At 42.2% G+C, this 16,069-nt stretch overlaps 1 protein-coding gene and 1 long non-coding RNA gene across 10 annotated transcripts in view; both read left to right on the plus strand.

Moving 5' to 3' along the window:
- The first annotated feature begins 501 nt into the window (after window positions 1-501).
- LOC136429332 (uncharacterized) overlaps window positions 502-16,069 on the plus strand; it is a 33,820-nt gene continuing 18,252 nt past the window's right edge. The window contains exon 1 of the long non-coding RNA XR_010754738.1: window positions 502-567. This is a non-coding gene — a long non-coding RNA (uncharacterized lncRNA). The remainder of the gene's footprint in view (window positions 568-16,069) is intronic.
- Window positions 1,096-12,643, plus strand: LOC136431246 (uncharacterized). 9 transcript variants are annotated; one of them, XR_010755000.1, is made up of 6 exons: window positions 1,693-1,857; window positions 2,222-2,304; window positions 3,339-3,517; window positions 11,451-11,494; window positions 11,796-11,888; window positions 12,022-12,643. XR_010755000.1 is itself a non-coding variant. In XM_066422574.1 (6 exons), the coding sequence occupies exons 3-6, from the start codon at window positions 3,344-3,346 to the stop codon at window positions 12,064-12,066; spliced, it is 363 nt and encodes a 120-aa protein (XP_066278671.1). In that variant the 5' UTR covers window positions 1,733-1,857; window positions 2,222-2,304; window positions 3,339-3,343; the 3' UTR covers window positions 12,067-12,643. The 9 variants fall into 9 exon arrangements, 2 of the variants coding, with proteins under 2 accessions (XP_066278671.1, XP_066278670.1); XR_010755001.1 differs by having other exon boundaries at window positions 1,697-1,857; window positions 3,339-3,478; XM_066422574.1 differs by having other exon boundaries at window positions 1,733-1,857; window positions 3,339-3,524.

Raw genomic sequence — 16,069 nt, forward strand, 5'->3', positions numbered from 1 at the left:
TACATGTAAGATACATGTATGTAGTCTATATATGGCAGATAGAACATTAAACAAATACCAATCATGCAAATAAATTTCTGATTTGCATAATCAATGCACAAGCTTTTGTAAGTGGTGATCGGTAGATAATTGGAATATCAACAATTTGCGACCTATGTAAGTCAGTTAAGGGACGCACATGATGCAAATGTGGAAGTCAACAAAATATTTCTTGGAGATATGTGGTCTCCAAACTGTTGTATTATACAATGTTGTATTAAACAATATATTGCATTTTTTATGACCATCATGTGACAGTTGCATTAATAATTGTGCATTATGATTAAGACATGGTGTATGATGAAGTTATTCTGTGTACATGTACGAACTACATTGTATTGACATTTGTATGGATAGGAGGTGACTACACCTGCCGAGGTCTGCTCGATGGTAACTATCCTGACCCAGAGGACTGCACCAAGTTTTACATATGCAGCAATGGAATATCATCCAGTTTCTCCTGTCCGAAAGGGTTCCTTTTTGACATCGAAACTCACCAATGTGAATGGCCTGAAGATGCTACATGTGGTACGTTTATTGATCAATTGCCATATATTGTTATCACTTTGAAAAGATCCCAACTAAATGCATTTTGTGTACATGTAATGAATTGCTGAATAGTAAAATGTTGACTGCAATGTTGAAATGTAGCTGCATCATAATCAACTACATGATTAATATCGCAGTGTCTAAACTCCAGTTTCCCCCATGAGCTGTGCCCCTGGAGGTAGCATGATCCCTAATAGATCCGTGTAATATATTAGTATGCTTGCAAATGCGACCTTAATGGCAATGCTCATGCTTCTTCCTATCTGGTAATTGTGGCCGTAATGAAGCATGTGTATAATATGACATGTATTCCACTTGATCAGTGAAAATTGGCTGACAGTATTACTATTAGGAGTTATTTTTCCAACCAAATCATATGAATAGTAGTTGCCCATGATTCTCTGACCACCCCATTTTATATCTAATGTTCCCTTGAAGAAGAATGAAAATGCACTTCACCTTTATTTTATAATTATATTTCACCATACCCTAGTATGGTGGAATATATTGTTTTCTCTCATGTTTCTTCTCCTGTCAAATTTTCAAATTGATTCATTTCTGTCATTTTTGGACTAAGTCACCTGAAATTTGGCATAAGGGTAGAGGAGGCAAATACCCACTAACGATTTTTCATTTGTTTCGATAACTGGCTTTAAAAAAATTTTATTGAGGTTTTTGTGCCAATTTCTGGCCAAAACTGTGTTTGGGGGGCTTCTGTGCTCTAGTGTCAAAAACATATAATCCGAAATTCAGTATGTGGATAGCTTGAACATATATACTCAAAGAACCTTGTTCATATTTTTGTATACACCACTTCAAAATGATTTATTTTGGTATTTCTGGGCGATGTTTTGCTACTTTATATTGACTTCTATAACCACGTGGTAACCACGTGGTAAGGTAAGGTAACCACGTGGTCCTGCGGAGAGAACCAATAGGCGCGCGGCATGTGGACGCGACCATTCAGATATTGTGGGGGGATTGAGTATATTCTTCATATAGGATAAGAACAAGGTATTTAGGAATGTAGGCCTAAACGAATTTAATAAAGTGCATATACTATATTATATCATGAAATGCAAATAAAAAGGCTATACTCCGGGTTCAACACTTTTTAGTATCGAACTTGCATACACATCCCCCCGCTGCATGTCGGTTCGTTGGAAAGCTTCTGCGGAATTTTCCACCAGCAGCACGCTAGCAGACGACACTCCGCGTCAAGACCAGCATTTTTTTCTCGTCAGATAGCAGAAAGTACAGTACTACCAGGTATTATGAAGTGCTTATCCTGAATTCCTTCCCTACATTATTATCGTACGTATAGAGATATTTGTGTTAATTGACAACGCCAAATAGTTTGTGTCGGCTATCGCTTAGTAAACACATTTGAACATGCGCGGTCTGGAATTTTCCATAATTAGCGACCGCAGGCAAGTGCTATACGCAGCGTCGTAGTGTTTTCGCAATAAAATCCCCGTGCTAAGTTAGAAACGACCGTCACTCTGCAGTTCTTTACATTTTTAGTAAGTTATGCTTATCTGTGATTTAATGAGCAAATAAATCAATAAATTTTATTTCTTTTCGTAGTCACGTTTCGTATATACGTTTTACGTTTTGTTGTTTTCATCACTAGCACGCTAGCAGACTCTTAGCAGACGACATTCCGCGCCAAGACCAACATTTTTTTTCTCGTCAGATATCGGAAAGTACTACCAGGTAAGAAGTGCCTGCTATCCAGAATTCCTTCCCTACATTGTTATCGTACGTATAGACATGTTTATTTTAATTGATAACGCCAAATAGTTTCTGTCGGCTCTCGTTTTATAAAAAAATATTTAACACATTTGAAAATTCGCGGTCTGGGACCGCAGCCAAGTGCTATGCCAGCGTCGTAGTGTTTTTGCAATAAGTCCCCGATTTCCGTTAGAAATGACACTTTTGGGTGTCACCCTGGACCTTTTAACATTTTTAGTAAATATTGGTTACCTAACATTTCATTAATAGATAAATCAATAAAAAAATAAATAAATAAAATTTATTTCTTTTCGCGGTCACATTTCGTCTGTTACGTTTTGTTGTGTTCAAAGTTGGAAATTTCCATGGACCACTCATCTTTTCTGTTTGTCGGACTTGTATATTAAATGAAAAGTAGTCTAGAGTGGAGTAGAGAACACTAAGAGTAGAGTCTTCAGCCAACTACGCTCCCCTCTAGAAACTCAAGAACCAACGGTTCAGTAACATATACATGTACTTCGTAAGATAGCCGACTATTTTTATCAGGTAAGAATTTGCTTGGCCCTTCATCATGTTGATTACGTATCGTAGTTATAGCAGACATCTTATTTCTTTACATGCAGGACTTTAGTAGCTATGAAATCGGTCTTACGTTAGAAACGACTAGCTTAAAATAGGGGTTTCTGTATCATTTCTGTTTCATGATGGTTATAAACTCCAGGACATATATTTTGTTTTGATGGTGACGTCTTCCTGTGTTCCTCAGATTTTTGTGGGAGGGGGAGGGGGGGCTTGTTTGACAAACTGCCACACAAGCCACCACATTTTCAAGGACACGGAATGAACATGAAAATATTCTAAAATGCGTCATTGTTGTGGTTACATGTGCTTTGTGATGTTTAGTATGCTAGGAGCTTAGTTGGAGACTAGATAATTTTCGAAGAGGTTCTAAACTTTTAGCATGTACATTTCTATACTGCTTCAGAATGTACATTCTGGTACTTTCATTTTTTTAGCAGAAATGCCAAGACGCAAGAGTAAGAAAGTACTGAAGGGGTTGAATGAGTGGAAGGCAAAGCAGCAAATCAAGGATCGGGTTGACAAGCAGGAGTTACACATAAGAGGAGAGAAACCGGCTGATGACCAGGAATTGGAGGTAAGAGGAGAGGATCTGGCCAAGGAGCAGGTATTGGAGGTAAGAGGTGAGGAGCCAGTTGATGAGCAGCCATTAGAGGTAAGATTGGAGGACCCAGCTGGTAGGCAGGAATTAGAGGTAAGAGGGGAGGAGGGGGAGGAGCAGGAATTAGAGGTTACTGGGGAGTCGAAGGTTGGAGATTTCAGGTTCAAGCCCTTCACAGAAAATGATCAATTGCAACTTGCAGGTCAGTTGAACCTTCCTGTTGAACGATATCTCAATATTGAACAAACGGATGTCCCTTTGGATTCCAAACCACCGATCAATCCCATTAAAATTGATGGGGACGGGAATTGTTTTTATAGGGCGATAAGTTACCATATTTGTGGCACAGAAAAGTATCACGCTATATTAAGGCAGCGTACGATTGAATATATGGCAACATTGTCTGAAGATGTTTACAGACCTTGGTTTGTGTTCGAGCCAAATGGACGAACCATGGACCAGTACCTGTCTCGTGATGGTCGAACTGAGCTGAACCCTCATCCAGCAGATCTTCGTACATGGGCCACACAGGTAGAAGTAAATGCGATGTCTTTACTGCTGGGAAGAAACATCTTTGTGTACAGTGAGTATGGCTATACGTGGGAATGGAGTAAGTATCCGTGGTGTGACAGTACATTACAAACTAGTAATGCTTTATACTTGCACAATAAAGACAGGAATCATTTTGATGTTGTCACAACAGTTTTCAGCAGAAGACACAGTATCACAGGGTGCCACAGAGAAGAAGCTGCAGCGGCCTCACAAGTTGCCAGCAGCACGAGAAAGATGTTACAGAATGATAACGATGATGAGGACGCAACAGTCTTCAGCAGAAGACAGACAAGGAGTATGTCACGGTGCCACAGAGAAGAAGCTGCAGCGGCTTTAGAAGTTGCCAGCAACAAGAGAAAGTCAACACAAGTAAATAACAACGCTAATGAGGACCAGAAAAAGGCCAGACGGGACCGAGAAAGGAAACGATACCAGCAGGATGAGAAGTATGCCCAGGCCCAACGGGATAGAAAGAAGGGGCGGTACCACACTGATGAAGACCATGCCCAGGATAAGCGAGACTATGAAACGGATAGATATCATACAGATCAAAATCATAGAGATTTAAAAAAAAGAAATGTGCAGATTAACAGAAACAGAAACAAGAATTTACCAGATGTAGAGAAGGCAATTGAAAAGTTTCGAGTGGAATGCAAAAAGGGACCAGAATTTGTTTGTACAGTATGTCATAGGCTTTTGTTTCATGAACAAGTTGTAATCTGTAACAAATCAAAGTATGTTCAGGCTGTTCACCACTGTCTTACAGGTACGTATGTACATCAATGCAATGTAGACTGCAGCCCACATGTGTGTCACACAGCAAATTCATCCAGGGGGAAAGAGTGGATATGTCACTGTTGTGACGTGCATTTGAAGACAAAGAAAGCAGTTCCATACCAGGCCCAAAGTAATAAAATGAAACTCCCAGAAATACCCGCTGAGCTGAAAAGTCTCAACATTCTTGAGTCACAACTCGTAGCTAAGCGAATACCATTTATGAAAATTGCCGCTCTCCCAAAAGGGGGCCAGAAAGGTGTTGTCGGCAATGTAGTGTGCGTCCCAGCAGATGTAAGTCAAACACATGCAATCCTTCCCAGAATGCCTACTGAAGCTCTGTTAATCAAAGTAAAACTAAAGAAGAAGCTACAGTATAGTGGCCATCACATGTATAGACAAATCAGTCCAAAGAGGGTCGATGTTGCTCTTAGGTATCTTGTGGAGAATCATGAACATTACACTGGTACATCTATTGACGCAGACTGGGCTTTGTCTTGGAACGAAGAACAAGGGCTTCTTGAACCATCTGATGCTGAACATGGAGAGGAGGACGACTCAGAAGTTTGTATCACCCCAGACCACCTCGCGTCTGTCAGTGTTGAAGGGGATGGCATGGAAGGACCACCTGGAGATGCTATGGAAGATGATGAAATGGACAACATTCTTCAACAGGTGAATGTGGATGAAGCAATGGAAGAAGCAGGTCTGAACGAGGAAGAAGAGCTCGACAGCCGCTTGCGGGGTCTGCCCCATGACACTTGCCTTCAACCAGTAGACATAGGGCAGGAATTTCTTGACCACTACGATGAATGCGTCCTGTCTGTGGCTCCAGGAGAGGGAAACAAGCCAATTTTTGTATTCCAGGAGGTTGGAGGAGAGGCAATGTCGTTCCCTGTTCAATTTCCCACTGGGAAGTTTTCTTTTAATGATAATCGTGATGTGCGTATTACACCTAGTAAGTACTTCAAGGCACGCCTTATGGGTGCAGATACACGGTTTGCGAGAGACGCTAGCTACATATTCTATGCACAATTTGTAACAGAGCTGCACTTCATACAATCAAATATTTCCATATCTATGCGAAAAGGTTCACCTACAACAAGTGATGGCCGTAGAATATCTTCTAGCATGTTGTCAAACAAAGAGGATTTACGTGACATTCTTAAGTCAGATCAAGGCTATCGCTTCCTGCAGCCAGTCAGGGGCACCCCGCAGTTTTGGGACAGGGCGCTAAATGAACTGTTCGCGATGATAAGACAGCTCGGTATTCCAACCTGGTTCGCAACATTTTCTGCCGCAGATTTGCGCTGGCCAGAAGTCTTAGAGGCGATTCGACAAGACCATGGTACCGTACCAGTAAGTGAGTTGTCGTGGGAAGAGCGTTGCAACATTTTGAGAAGTAATCCTGTCACTGCTGCTCGCATGTTTGATTGTAGAGTCAAGCTGCTTTTTAAACATCTCATTGAATCTCCATCGCAACCAATTGGAGAAGTCGTAGACACCTTTACGCGGACAGAGTTTCAACAGCGCGGAAGTCCACATATCCACTGTTTGTTTTGGGTGAAAGATGCGCCAAAATTGAACGTAAATTCTGACGAGGAGGTCTGCTCCTTTGTGGACAGGTATGTGTGCAGTCAGCTTCCGGACTCAGAGACAGATAAAGAGTTGTTTGACATAGTTAGTCAGGTTCAAATGCACCGAAAAGGTCACACATCATCTTGCAAGAAAGGTGGCAAGGTCTGTAGGTTCGCATTTCCAAAACCTCCAGTGAAGCAGACATTTATGTGCGACCCCGTGAAACTGCAGGATCTAACCGATCAAGAAATGGCAGCTTTCAAAGGAAGAAAGAAGGAAGCTGAGGTCGTCCTCAAAAAGTTCTGGGACGTGTTGGACAAGACCACAGAGCCAGAAAAGTGCTCCACTGATGACATCTTGAAGGAGGCAAATCTCACCACAGCACAGTTCTGTGACGCTTTCAACTTGATGGCAACCAGGAAGCAGGTAGTGCTCAGACGTGAGCCAAAGGACATATGGGTGAACAATTACAATCCGCATCTACTCCGGGCTTGGAATGGTAACATGGACATCCAGTTTGTTCTCGATGCATACAGTTGTGTCAGGTACATTGTATCATATATCAGCAAAGCAGAAAGAGAAATGGGAAAGCTACTCAAACAGGCCCAGAAAGAGGCAAGGGAAGGCAATGAGGATGTACTGAGAGAAATGAGAAAAGTTGGCAGTGCCTACCTTCACCATAGGGAAGTGAGTGCCCAGGAGGCAGTGTATCGAGTCTGTAGCCTTAAGTTGAAGGATTGTTCCAGAGCAGTCACTTTCATACCAACAGATGAGCAAGCTACTCGCTTGTCAAAACCTTTGGCGGAAATTCAAAAGCTTCAGAATGAGGGAAACTGTGATGAAGCAAGCATCTGGATGCCAAGCATTATGGATCGATACAAGGCAAGACCACCAGAAGAACCCTTCCGATCAATGTGTGCTGCAGAGTTTGTCTCTGAGTATCGTGTCGTTTCTCGTTCAGGCAAACAAAGTAATGTCGAGCAATCTTCTAGAGGAGTAGCAAAGCATGTGCTAAGGGATAATTTGGGGGTTGTACAAAAACGTACAAGATCTAAGCCTGCAATCATCCGTTATGCCAAATTTAGTAGAATGAAAGAGCCAGAGCGATTCTACTTGACATTGCTCAAGTTGTACTTGCCACACTACATTGACACGCAGTTGAAACCACCACCATTTGCAAAGTATGAAGAATTCTACTCTGATGGGTTTGCTCCCTTGTCAGTCTCGGAGGATAGGGTCAATGTCATTGTGAATGGGAATAGGCGCAAATTTGAGCAAAATGTTGAAGAAATTGAGCAGGCACGCAAAGATGTAGAAAACGGTACTTATGTAGAAGATGTATGGGCCCAGATCTTCCCCGAACTGGAGCAAGAAAGACTTGAGTGTCAAAATATGAGAGAAGAAAATGAAGCGAATGAGGGTAATGAAGGCACAGAGGATGACATCCCTGACCTAGCAACAACTGACAAATCCAAAGAAGGAAGCTTTACCCTAGAAGGCTGCCAGGCGAAAGTCTCCTCGAAAGATGCGATCCCCATGATGCAGTCGCTCAACCCAATACAACAGAAGGTCTTCTATTTTGTACGTAAGTGGTGTATGGACATTGCACAGGGAAAGCGACCAGATCCCTTCCATATTTTTGTAACGGGTGGTGCGGGGACTGGAAAGAGCCATCTTATCAAATGCATATATTATGAGGCTACCAGGTTACTACAACAGATACAAGAAAACCCTGATAATGTCTCTGTCCTTCTTACAGCACCCACCGGAACTGCCGCATTCAATATTGGTGGAAGCACTGTCCACCATGCGTTCCATCTGAATGTTATGACCAGCAAGTATCAACCCCTTGCTGAAAGTACCCTTAACACTTTGCGTGCACAGTTTGAAAGCCTGAAAATTGTGATTGTAGATGAAGTATCAATGGTCGACAAAAAGCTACTGTCCTTTATCCACGGTAGGTTGCGTCAGCTGACACAAGGAAGGCCAAATGCAGACTTTGGAAATGTAAGCATCTTGGCAGTGGGTGACATGTATCAGATACCTCCAGTCAGTGGAGGAAGTCTCTACAAGGAAGAAGAAATTGGTGACTTGTGGAGTCGAATCTTTGAAGTTATTGAACTTGAGGAAATCATGAGGCAGAAGGATGACGCTTCCTTTGCAAAGCTTTTGAATAGAATGAGGGTGAAGAGAAAAGAAGACAAACTTTCAGATGAAGATGACAAACTTTTAGCATCAAGGGTTTTAGCTGTAGACTTCGCATCGGATGATTATCCTAAGGATGCACTTCACATCTTTTCCAGAAATGATGCTGCCGCAGACCATAATGACAAGATGTTGAATCTCAGGTGTTCAGATATAAGATGCTTTGAAGCCTCTGATTTTGTGAAAGATCTCACCACAGGTTCAATGTCAAGACGACCTCAAGTAAAAGGAGAAAAACAGGACCTCCTTGATGTGGTCAAAGTTGGGGTTGGTGCTAGGGTCATGCTTTGTAGAAATGTCAATGTTGAGGATGGTCTAGTGAATGGTGCGTTTGGAACAGTGACTGGTGTAACAGGTGGTCAGAATGATGCAAATGAAGTTGGGACTGTCTTTGTGCAGTTTGATCATCCGAATGCAGGCGCGCTTGAAAGACAAAAAAGTGCAGTTCCAAGCAGTCTACCTGAAAATTCAGTGCCTATACATCAGATTGAGGACAACTTGAAGAGGTTGAGTAAAGCCAAACGTTACCAAATTCCTCTCAAGCTAGCTTGGGCCTGTACAGTACACAAAGTACAGGGCATGACTGTTCCTGAAGTGGTTGTCTCGATGAAAAAAATGTTTGCATCAGGTATGGCGTATGTTGCATTGAGTAGGGTATGTTCCATAGGCGGTCTTCACATCACAGACTATAAGCAGGAGTCCATCTACTGTGATGAGGCTGTGCAGAAGGCAGTCAATAAGATGATGCACTTCGAATATCTATCCAACCCATTTACAAATGTTTGGGACAGAGCTGTAAATGAGGTGTTGAGGTTGAACATTGTCCATCACAATACTGAAGGACTTGTAAGTCACTTAAAAAGTCTGAAGTCAACTTGTTTGGTTACAGCTGATATCATATGCCTGACTGAAACATGGCTGTCAGAAAATGTGCAGTCGTCTCAGGTGCAGTTGGAGAGTTTTAACATGTTTCGCAAAGACAGGTCAAGTGAGTATGTTTGTGAGGACGGTTCTAATAGGACAATTGATTCCCCTCGTGGAGGCGTGGCAGTATATGTCCGTGACATATACAGGTGTTCTGAAATTCCCATTCCAAATGACATCGGCCTAGAATGTGAGGTGGTTCAAGTTTCTGCTGACTGCATGCCCATGAAACATCTCATTGTAGCAGTTTATAGACCACCAAAAGTCCCAAAAAAACTATTCATATCCGGTTTGGAGAAACTGTTGGAGCACTTGTCTGCAGTAGAAAGAAATAACACAGTGATTGTTGGTGACTTCAATGAGAATTTGATTTCAAGTGGAAACAAATCAATCCTATCATTCTTGATGAAAAATGGCTTCAAACAGTTGATAGAGGCTGCTACAACTGTAAAAGGAACTCTCATTGACCATGTGTACATTTCACCACTTGAAACTGTTGTCAATCATGGTGTGATACAGACATTCTACAGCTACCATGATGCTGTGTACTGTACGTTGTGTTGTGATCATATACATTAGTACTCAAGAGTCAAAGGAATAAGATTGTACTTGTATTGTACCAGCTCCAGCCTTCTCAATCTGGATGACAAGGGTGAGCCCAGTGAGTGTTCCATGACAGGGAGCCTGTGAATGATATATTTGCGCCGGCGTCCGACCTTTGCCCCTAAGCACATTTGGTGGTAGCAAAGGGAATGGGTAAGGACAAAGGGTCCTGGTCTGGCTCTGGCCAAAATAGCCTGGCAACGGGGGATCTGGTGGATGTAATCTCCAAGCAGATCTACACGGTGCCAAAAATCATATATGCTAGCCAGAGAAGCTCCAGTCCGCACCGTCTGGCTGACTGTAGCTTCTCTGGCTAGCATATACGATTTTTGGCACCGTGTAGATCTGCTTGGAGATTAGATGGATGCTCCATGACTGGAAGCCTGTGAATGACATATTTGTGCCAGCGTCCCAGCCCTTGCCACCCGGCACATTTAGTGGTGGCAAGGGGGATGGGGAACGACTAAGGGTCCCGCTCTGGCTCTTGCCAAAATGACCTGGCAAGGGGGAGCCTGGTGAGTGCTCCATAACTGGGAGCCAGTGAATGATATATTTGTGCCAGCATCCCGGCCCTTGCCACCCGGCACATTTAGTGGTGGCAAGGGGGATGGGGAACGACTAAGGGTCCCGCTCTGGCTCTTGCCAAAATGACCTGGCAAGGGGGAGCCTGGTGAGTGCTCCATAACTGGGAGCCAGTGAATGATATTTGTGCCAGCATCCCGGCCCTTGCCACCCGGCACATTTGGTGGTGGCAAGGGGGATGGGGAACGACTAAGGGTCCCGCTCTGGCTCTTGCCAAAATGACCTGGCAAGGGGGAGCCTGGTGAGTGGAAGCCTGTGAATGGCATATTTGTGACAGCTTCCCACCTTCCCACCAGGCACATTCAGTGGGGGATGGGAACATTGGGAAGACCTGCTTAAGGGGGAGCTTGGTGGATGTTCCATGATTGGAAGCCTTGTAGATTAAGAACTATTCGTGTCAATACTTTATTGTTACTGCCAATTTGTCATTTGCATTGATTGTGTTTTTAGAGTGTTATAACAAATCTCAGGTCATTTGGCTTTATTTTCCTTACAATATGTGTGTTTTCATATTTCTGTCATTGTCATATTTCGTATCATTTTCGCATTGATTGTGTTTTTAGAGTGTTATAACAAATCTCAGGTCATTTGGCTTTATTTTCCTTACAATATGTGTGTTTTCATATTTCTGTCATTGTCATATTTCGTATCATTTTCCCATTGAAAAGCATTTTGAGAGATGTCCAGTAATGTATACAAGAATGAATGAAGTGTCCCTGTTTCTTTTCAGATGATAAGGGGCAGTTGAAAGATTATGCTCGTGGCACACAACAGGTAGGGCCTGTTGTCTTCTGTCACTACACGTACATGTAGATGTAGAGACAGGTCTGGCATGGACATCGAAGAGAAGATTATCTCCAACCAAGGAGGTTTTATAAAACCTCCTTGCTCCAACACAACTAAATGTTAAGTAATGTTTTCTTCTGACAACAGACAATATGTACAGTTTGCAATTGAATGTAATTTCTTAATTATATTTTGCCCATACTTTAAGTATGGTCAAAATATATTGTTGATGAATGTTTCTACTCTGCATTGTGATGCTAAATCTTGCGCTCCTGTTTGTGTTCTCTAGATGGGACCTCCTGTAGAGAAGCAGAACCTGGTCCGCGATAAACCACATTTGGAGGAAGTAGACAAATCTGGCCCCAGCCATCCACACGAGATTGTAAGTAATTCTGGAATCATGCATGTTTATTTGGACACATGAACAGATTTCATATCTGCCTATAGTTTTTTTTATCAGTGTTTCAGCTCTGTATTGAAATGCTAAATCTCACTCTTCTGTTTCTATCCTCCAGACCCCACCAGAGAAGAGAAGCAGATCATGGTCCAAGTCAAGTTAAAGTTTATTGCACAACAATTGTAACAGGTACAATGTAAGGCAAAATACTGCTGGCTACTTGTTCTAATCTAGTACAAACTGCAGCAAGGTTCCAGGCTATACAATGTTGTTAATGGTAGATAGTATCAGCTGGCTACTTACATTGTATACTGATTCTCCATATGAAAGTCTGCTTTTATTTTTGAATATGTTTCAAGTTTCTTAAAGATTCTTATTGTTTGCCGCTTGACAGAAAATCGCCTTAAAGGCGCTCCTTGAATATGTTTCTGAAATATTTTGCATTGACTGTTCGGTATCCATGAGAAACTGCCTGTGGAAGAAGCAGGCAGACCCTGCCAGCCAGAAAAGGATATATTACTAATAGATTGCAGCCAATTCCGAAAACATGTATATTTTGACATGAATGTAGATTTTCTGCAATGTAATCTTCATGTAATATAATTTTGTGGGTAAAGGTTTGACATGGAAATGATTCAACTCGCAGTATTCGTATCTACATAGAGGAAATAATAAGAGAATGGGAGAAGACAAGTGTTAAGTTTCAATTTTGTGCTTAAGTAAAACTGTCAAGATTCAAAGTGTTATGTTTGCATTTTTGCTCTTAAGTACAAAAATGGTAAGATTGTGAGTGAATGTGTATGTGTGTGTGGAGAGAGAACCGGTCTGATCTACATACCGTCATGGCGTGTGCTATCTAACCAGCCATCACCAGTTTTCTCTCGAATAGAAAGCTAGGGACTTGATTATTCTGAATTGCAAAGAAAGACCTGTGAGTATCTATCAGAGGCATTTTCATACCAAATTTCTGGTCATTTGGTTTAAGTATCATGGTAGCGAAGCCACAAATGTGCATTTTGATTATCAAAAAAGGCCATCCTTGCATCTTGCATTTTCAAAAATTGAATTTTGGACTGGTAATCCATTTTTTTCGGTTGATGTGTCTATGGAATGGTTCATTATGTGTGTGATTGATCACATTTTGCATGGGGAAGGCGATGATGGGTGAAATATGTTGTATTTGCCCGCAAATGTTGCCTCTCTAGTTTTATAATTGATTTTATGGGCCATTCATCAGAGGGTCAGGCCCGCTTTAGACTTGCCATACTTTGACCGAACCGAGTCACTTTAACCGACCTGTGTTGCTTATCGTTACCGGTCTTGAGCATATAAGCGTCATAGATCAGTTTTTCGTGGTACCCACCCAGACCACATCCCAACCCCGGTCTGCACCGTTTCAGCGGGGGCCGTGACGGTTCCTCTCTGTGTGTAAAGAGGAAACCGGCTCTGGCGACGCTTAGGAGGTCATGATAATGATATGCTAATAAGCCTGTGCTAGCGATAGAAGCATATTTTCCTCATTCTGAAACGTTTGTGCAATTGTCATTGAAAGTTGTCAAATGTTTCAAGTGCATTTGGCCTGCCAGCAGTGGCTGCTTCTTTGGTGTTCTCCCGACCGCCGCCTTGCCAAACTGTTGTCTAATGTAGCATTAATGCCGCACTACGCGCTCCTTAGCGGAGCACATTGGGCATTAATACTGAGTTCCCTCTGCTCCATTTTGAACTCAGCATTAATGCCAGCATACACCCCTGTCCATCAATCATCATCACCCATTCTTCTTGGACTGAAGGGGAAGTGGAAACCCTTTCCCCTGGCTAGTGCCAGTGGGGGTGGTCACACCAAATTAACCCTCTGCCCCCTAACTACAGTCCACCCTTGTCAAAAACCCCAGTTGTTGCAGGGTGCTAATGTATAGGTCAAGCATGACTAATAAAGGCTGTGGCAGAAAGCACTAATGCTGGAAAGATGCCAACTAATTGGTTCAAGCCTTGGTCCAAGGCATGGCTGCTAGATCATTGAGAGACTGGTATTTGGACAGCCATGGCAGTATGCACTAACCAAGCATTATTTAGAGCTGCATATGTATTTCTGGTATTAATGCTACATTAGACAACAGTTTGGCAAGTACGAGTCTATGACTCCGATCAACATGCCCGGCTTACCTACCGTCTCATATGCAAGATAAGGAAATTCCTTTATAGTTTGACGGGTTTGATACATTGCCACTCTTATTAAGTATTGGGACAAGAATGCTCTGACTCCATTGATGTGGGAAATTTCCAGAGTTAAGAACTATGTTAAAGAGTTTTTGTAATGGTTGTTTAAGTTGTGTTTTACTATATTTCAACATTTCATTTGTGACAGAATCTGTTCCATTGCTTTGCTACATTAGTACATTTCAATTTAACCAGCCCCTCTATTATTTCCTCAACTGAAATGTTGGAGTCCAGAGGTTTTCCTGTTAGTTTCTATAGATTGTACATTACTTTCACCTCTCAAATAAACGTACCGGTACGTTTATTTTTTTTCGCCTCAAAGTCCGCCCGGTACGTTCTTATTTTAGACGGTACATTTATTTTTTTTTTCAGAATCATCATCAGGAAATTGGGATAAAATGTTGATGCAGAACTCAAAATACCCGGCACAAGCACAATTTGCTTGAATGTCGCAACTCATTTCTAGCTCCTGGTAGCGCCGTATGCAACCTAGATTTTGAGCTTGAGAACTCTATTTTGCGACAATTTGTAGAAAAAATTGGGCCGAGGAACTCGAGCGCTAACTCACAGTCACCGGTAACCACAGACGCACACACACGCGCGCGCTATCACTCTCAGAAAATACGCCGAATTTTTAATAGACCCCTTTCCAAATACCGCGGTCATTTTGAATCTAGCGCGAGCGCACGTGGTTCGAGCGCGGGAAAGCGCGGGAAAAGTACACACCCGGTAAGTCCGAGCCAGCGGTAATGGCGTCCTCAATAGAAAGCAGCGTTGAGTCATCTTCGGCGGCGAGATGTTCTCCTCCTCGGTGAAATCCATCGATATATTTGCATGGCACAAGCAGATGATATTACTGTGGACACTTGGACTCGATATCGGCCAGTAAAATTGTGAATTTCGACTACTTTTCCACAGTTCCTGCCGGGATGTTGAGCGCGCACTACAGTGATAGAATGCTAATATGTTTACACCGCGTGCTTGTAGTTTCCCTAGTAATGTTAGCTTAAGTCGAGAAAAATCCCACAAAACATACACTTTTCGGGCTGGGATCCTTATAGCTACTTAAATAGAAATATACAGAATTTTACCGGTTGTGACCGTAATTTTGGACGATGCCAACTTCGCCTGGGAAAACGCGCGTTGAGAGGGGGTTGTGTGTTCTGTCTAGCCTTTCTTTCTTTTCTGTCTAGCTTTTCCTTTCTTTCTTGTTACATCTCTTCGCATGGCATTTATTTGACATTTCCGCTGAATGCAATCCAACAAAAAAAGACGTGAAAATGTAGGCTTGAGCTTAAAGTCAGTTTGGAGAGGAATTTAGCAGAATTTCGGCGGCTTCTTTTGACGAGTTTTCTGAAATATCAAAACCTAAAGTACGTGAGTGAAGATGGAGTGTTTTCACTTTGCGCCGTAATATCTTAATTTCCGTCGGATGATATTACAGAAACGTGAAAATATGGGCTTGAGGGCTTTGCGAGTAGAAATTTGACGGAACTTCGGTGGCTCTTTTGACTTTGACAATATTTTAGTTCCAAGATTAGCTTGATGAAGTTCGTGAGTGAAAGCAGGGGGCGTGTTTCATTACATCACTTTTCACGGAAATATTTTAGATTTCCACAGGATGAAACCCCACAAAAAAAGGAAAAATACCGGCATGAGGTCCTTCAGTCCTCAAGTCAATACTATTAAACGTTTTTCGGTTTTCATCCGGGCAACAGATATCTGAAATATTGCCTCGCAAAATGATTTAAAGAAACGTCAGATACAGTGGAAAACACACCTTCACTCACGTACTTGGAGTCCTCAAGACTAAATTCTTGGCATCCTAAAATATCGTCAAAAAGCCGCCGGAATGCTGCCAAATTTGTACCCAAAAGGACATTGAACTCAAGCCTATCTTCTAACGTTTTGCAAGATTTCATTTGGCGAGAATATAAGATATTGCTGAG

The sequence above is a fragment of the Branchiostoma lanceolatum genome, chromosome 3 (genome assembly GCF_035083965.1).
Source record: "Branchiostoma lanceolatum isolate klBraLanc5 chromosome 3, klBraLanc5.hap2, whole genome shotgun sequence".
Classification (NCBI taxonomy): domain Eukaryota; kingdom Metazoa; phylum Chordata; class Leptocardii; order Amphioxiformes; family Branchiostomatidae; genus Branchiostoma; species Branchiostoma lanceolatum.

What these genes read in the sequence shown, in the direction of transcription:
- LOC136431246 (XM_066422573.1), top strand. Translation starts at nt 3,344, where the DNA reads ATGCCAAGACGCAAGAGTAAGAAAGTACTGAAGGGGTTGAATGAGTGG. An exon ending in ATGCTCGTGGCACACAACAG is followed by an intron (nt 11,495 to 11,795) that starts GTAGGGCCTGTT and finishes TGTGTTCTCTAG; the next exon opens with ATGGGACCTCCTGTAGAGAA. An exon ending in CCAGCCATCCACACGAGATT is followed by an intron (nt 11,889 to 12,021) that starts GTAAGTAATTCT and finishes TCTATCCTCCAG; the next exon opens with ACCCCACCAGAGAAGAGAAG.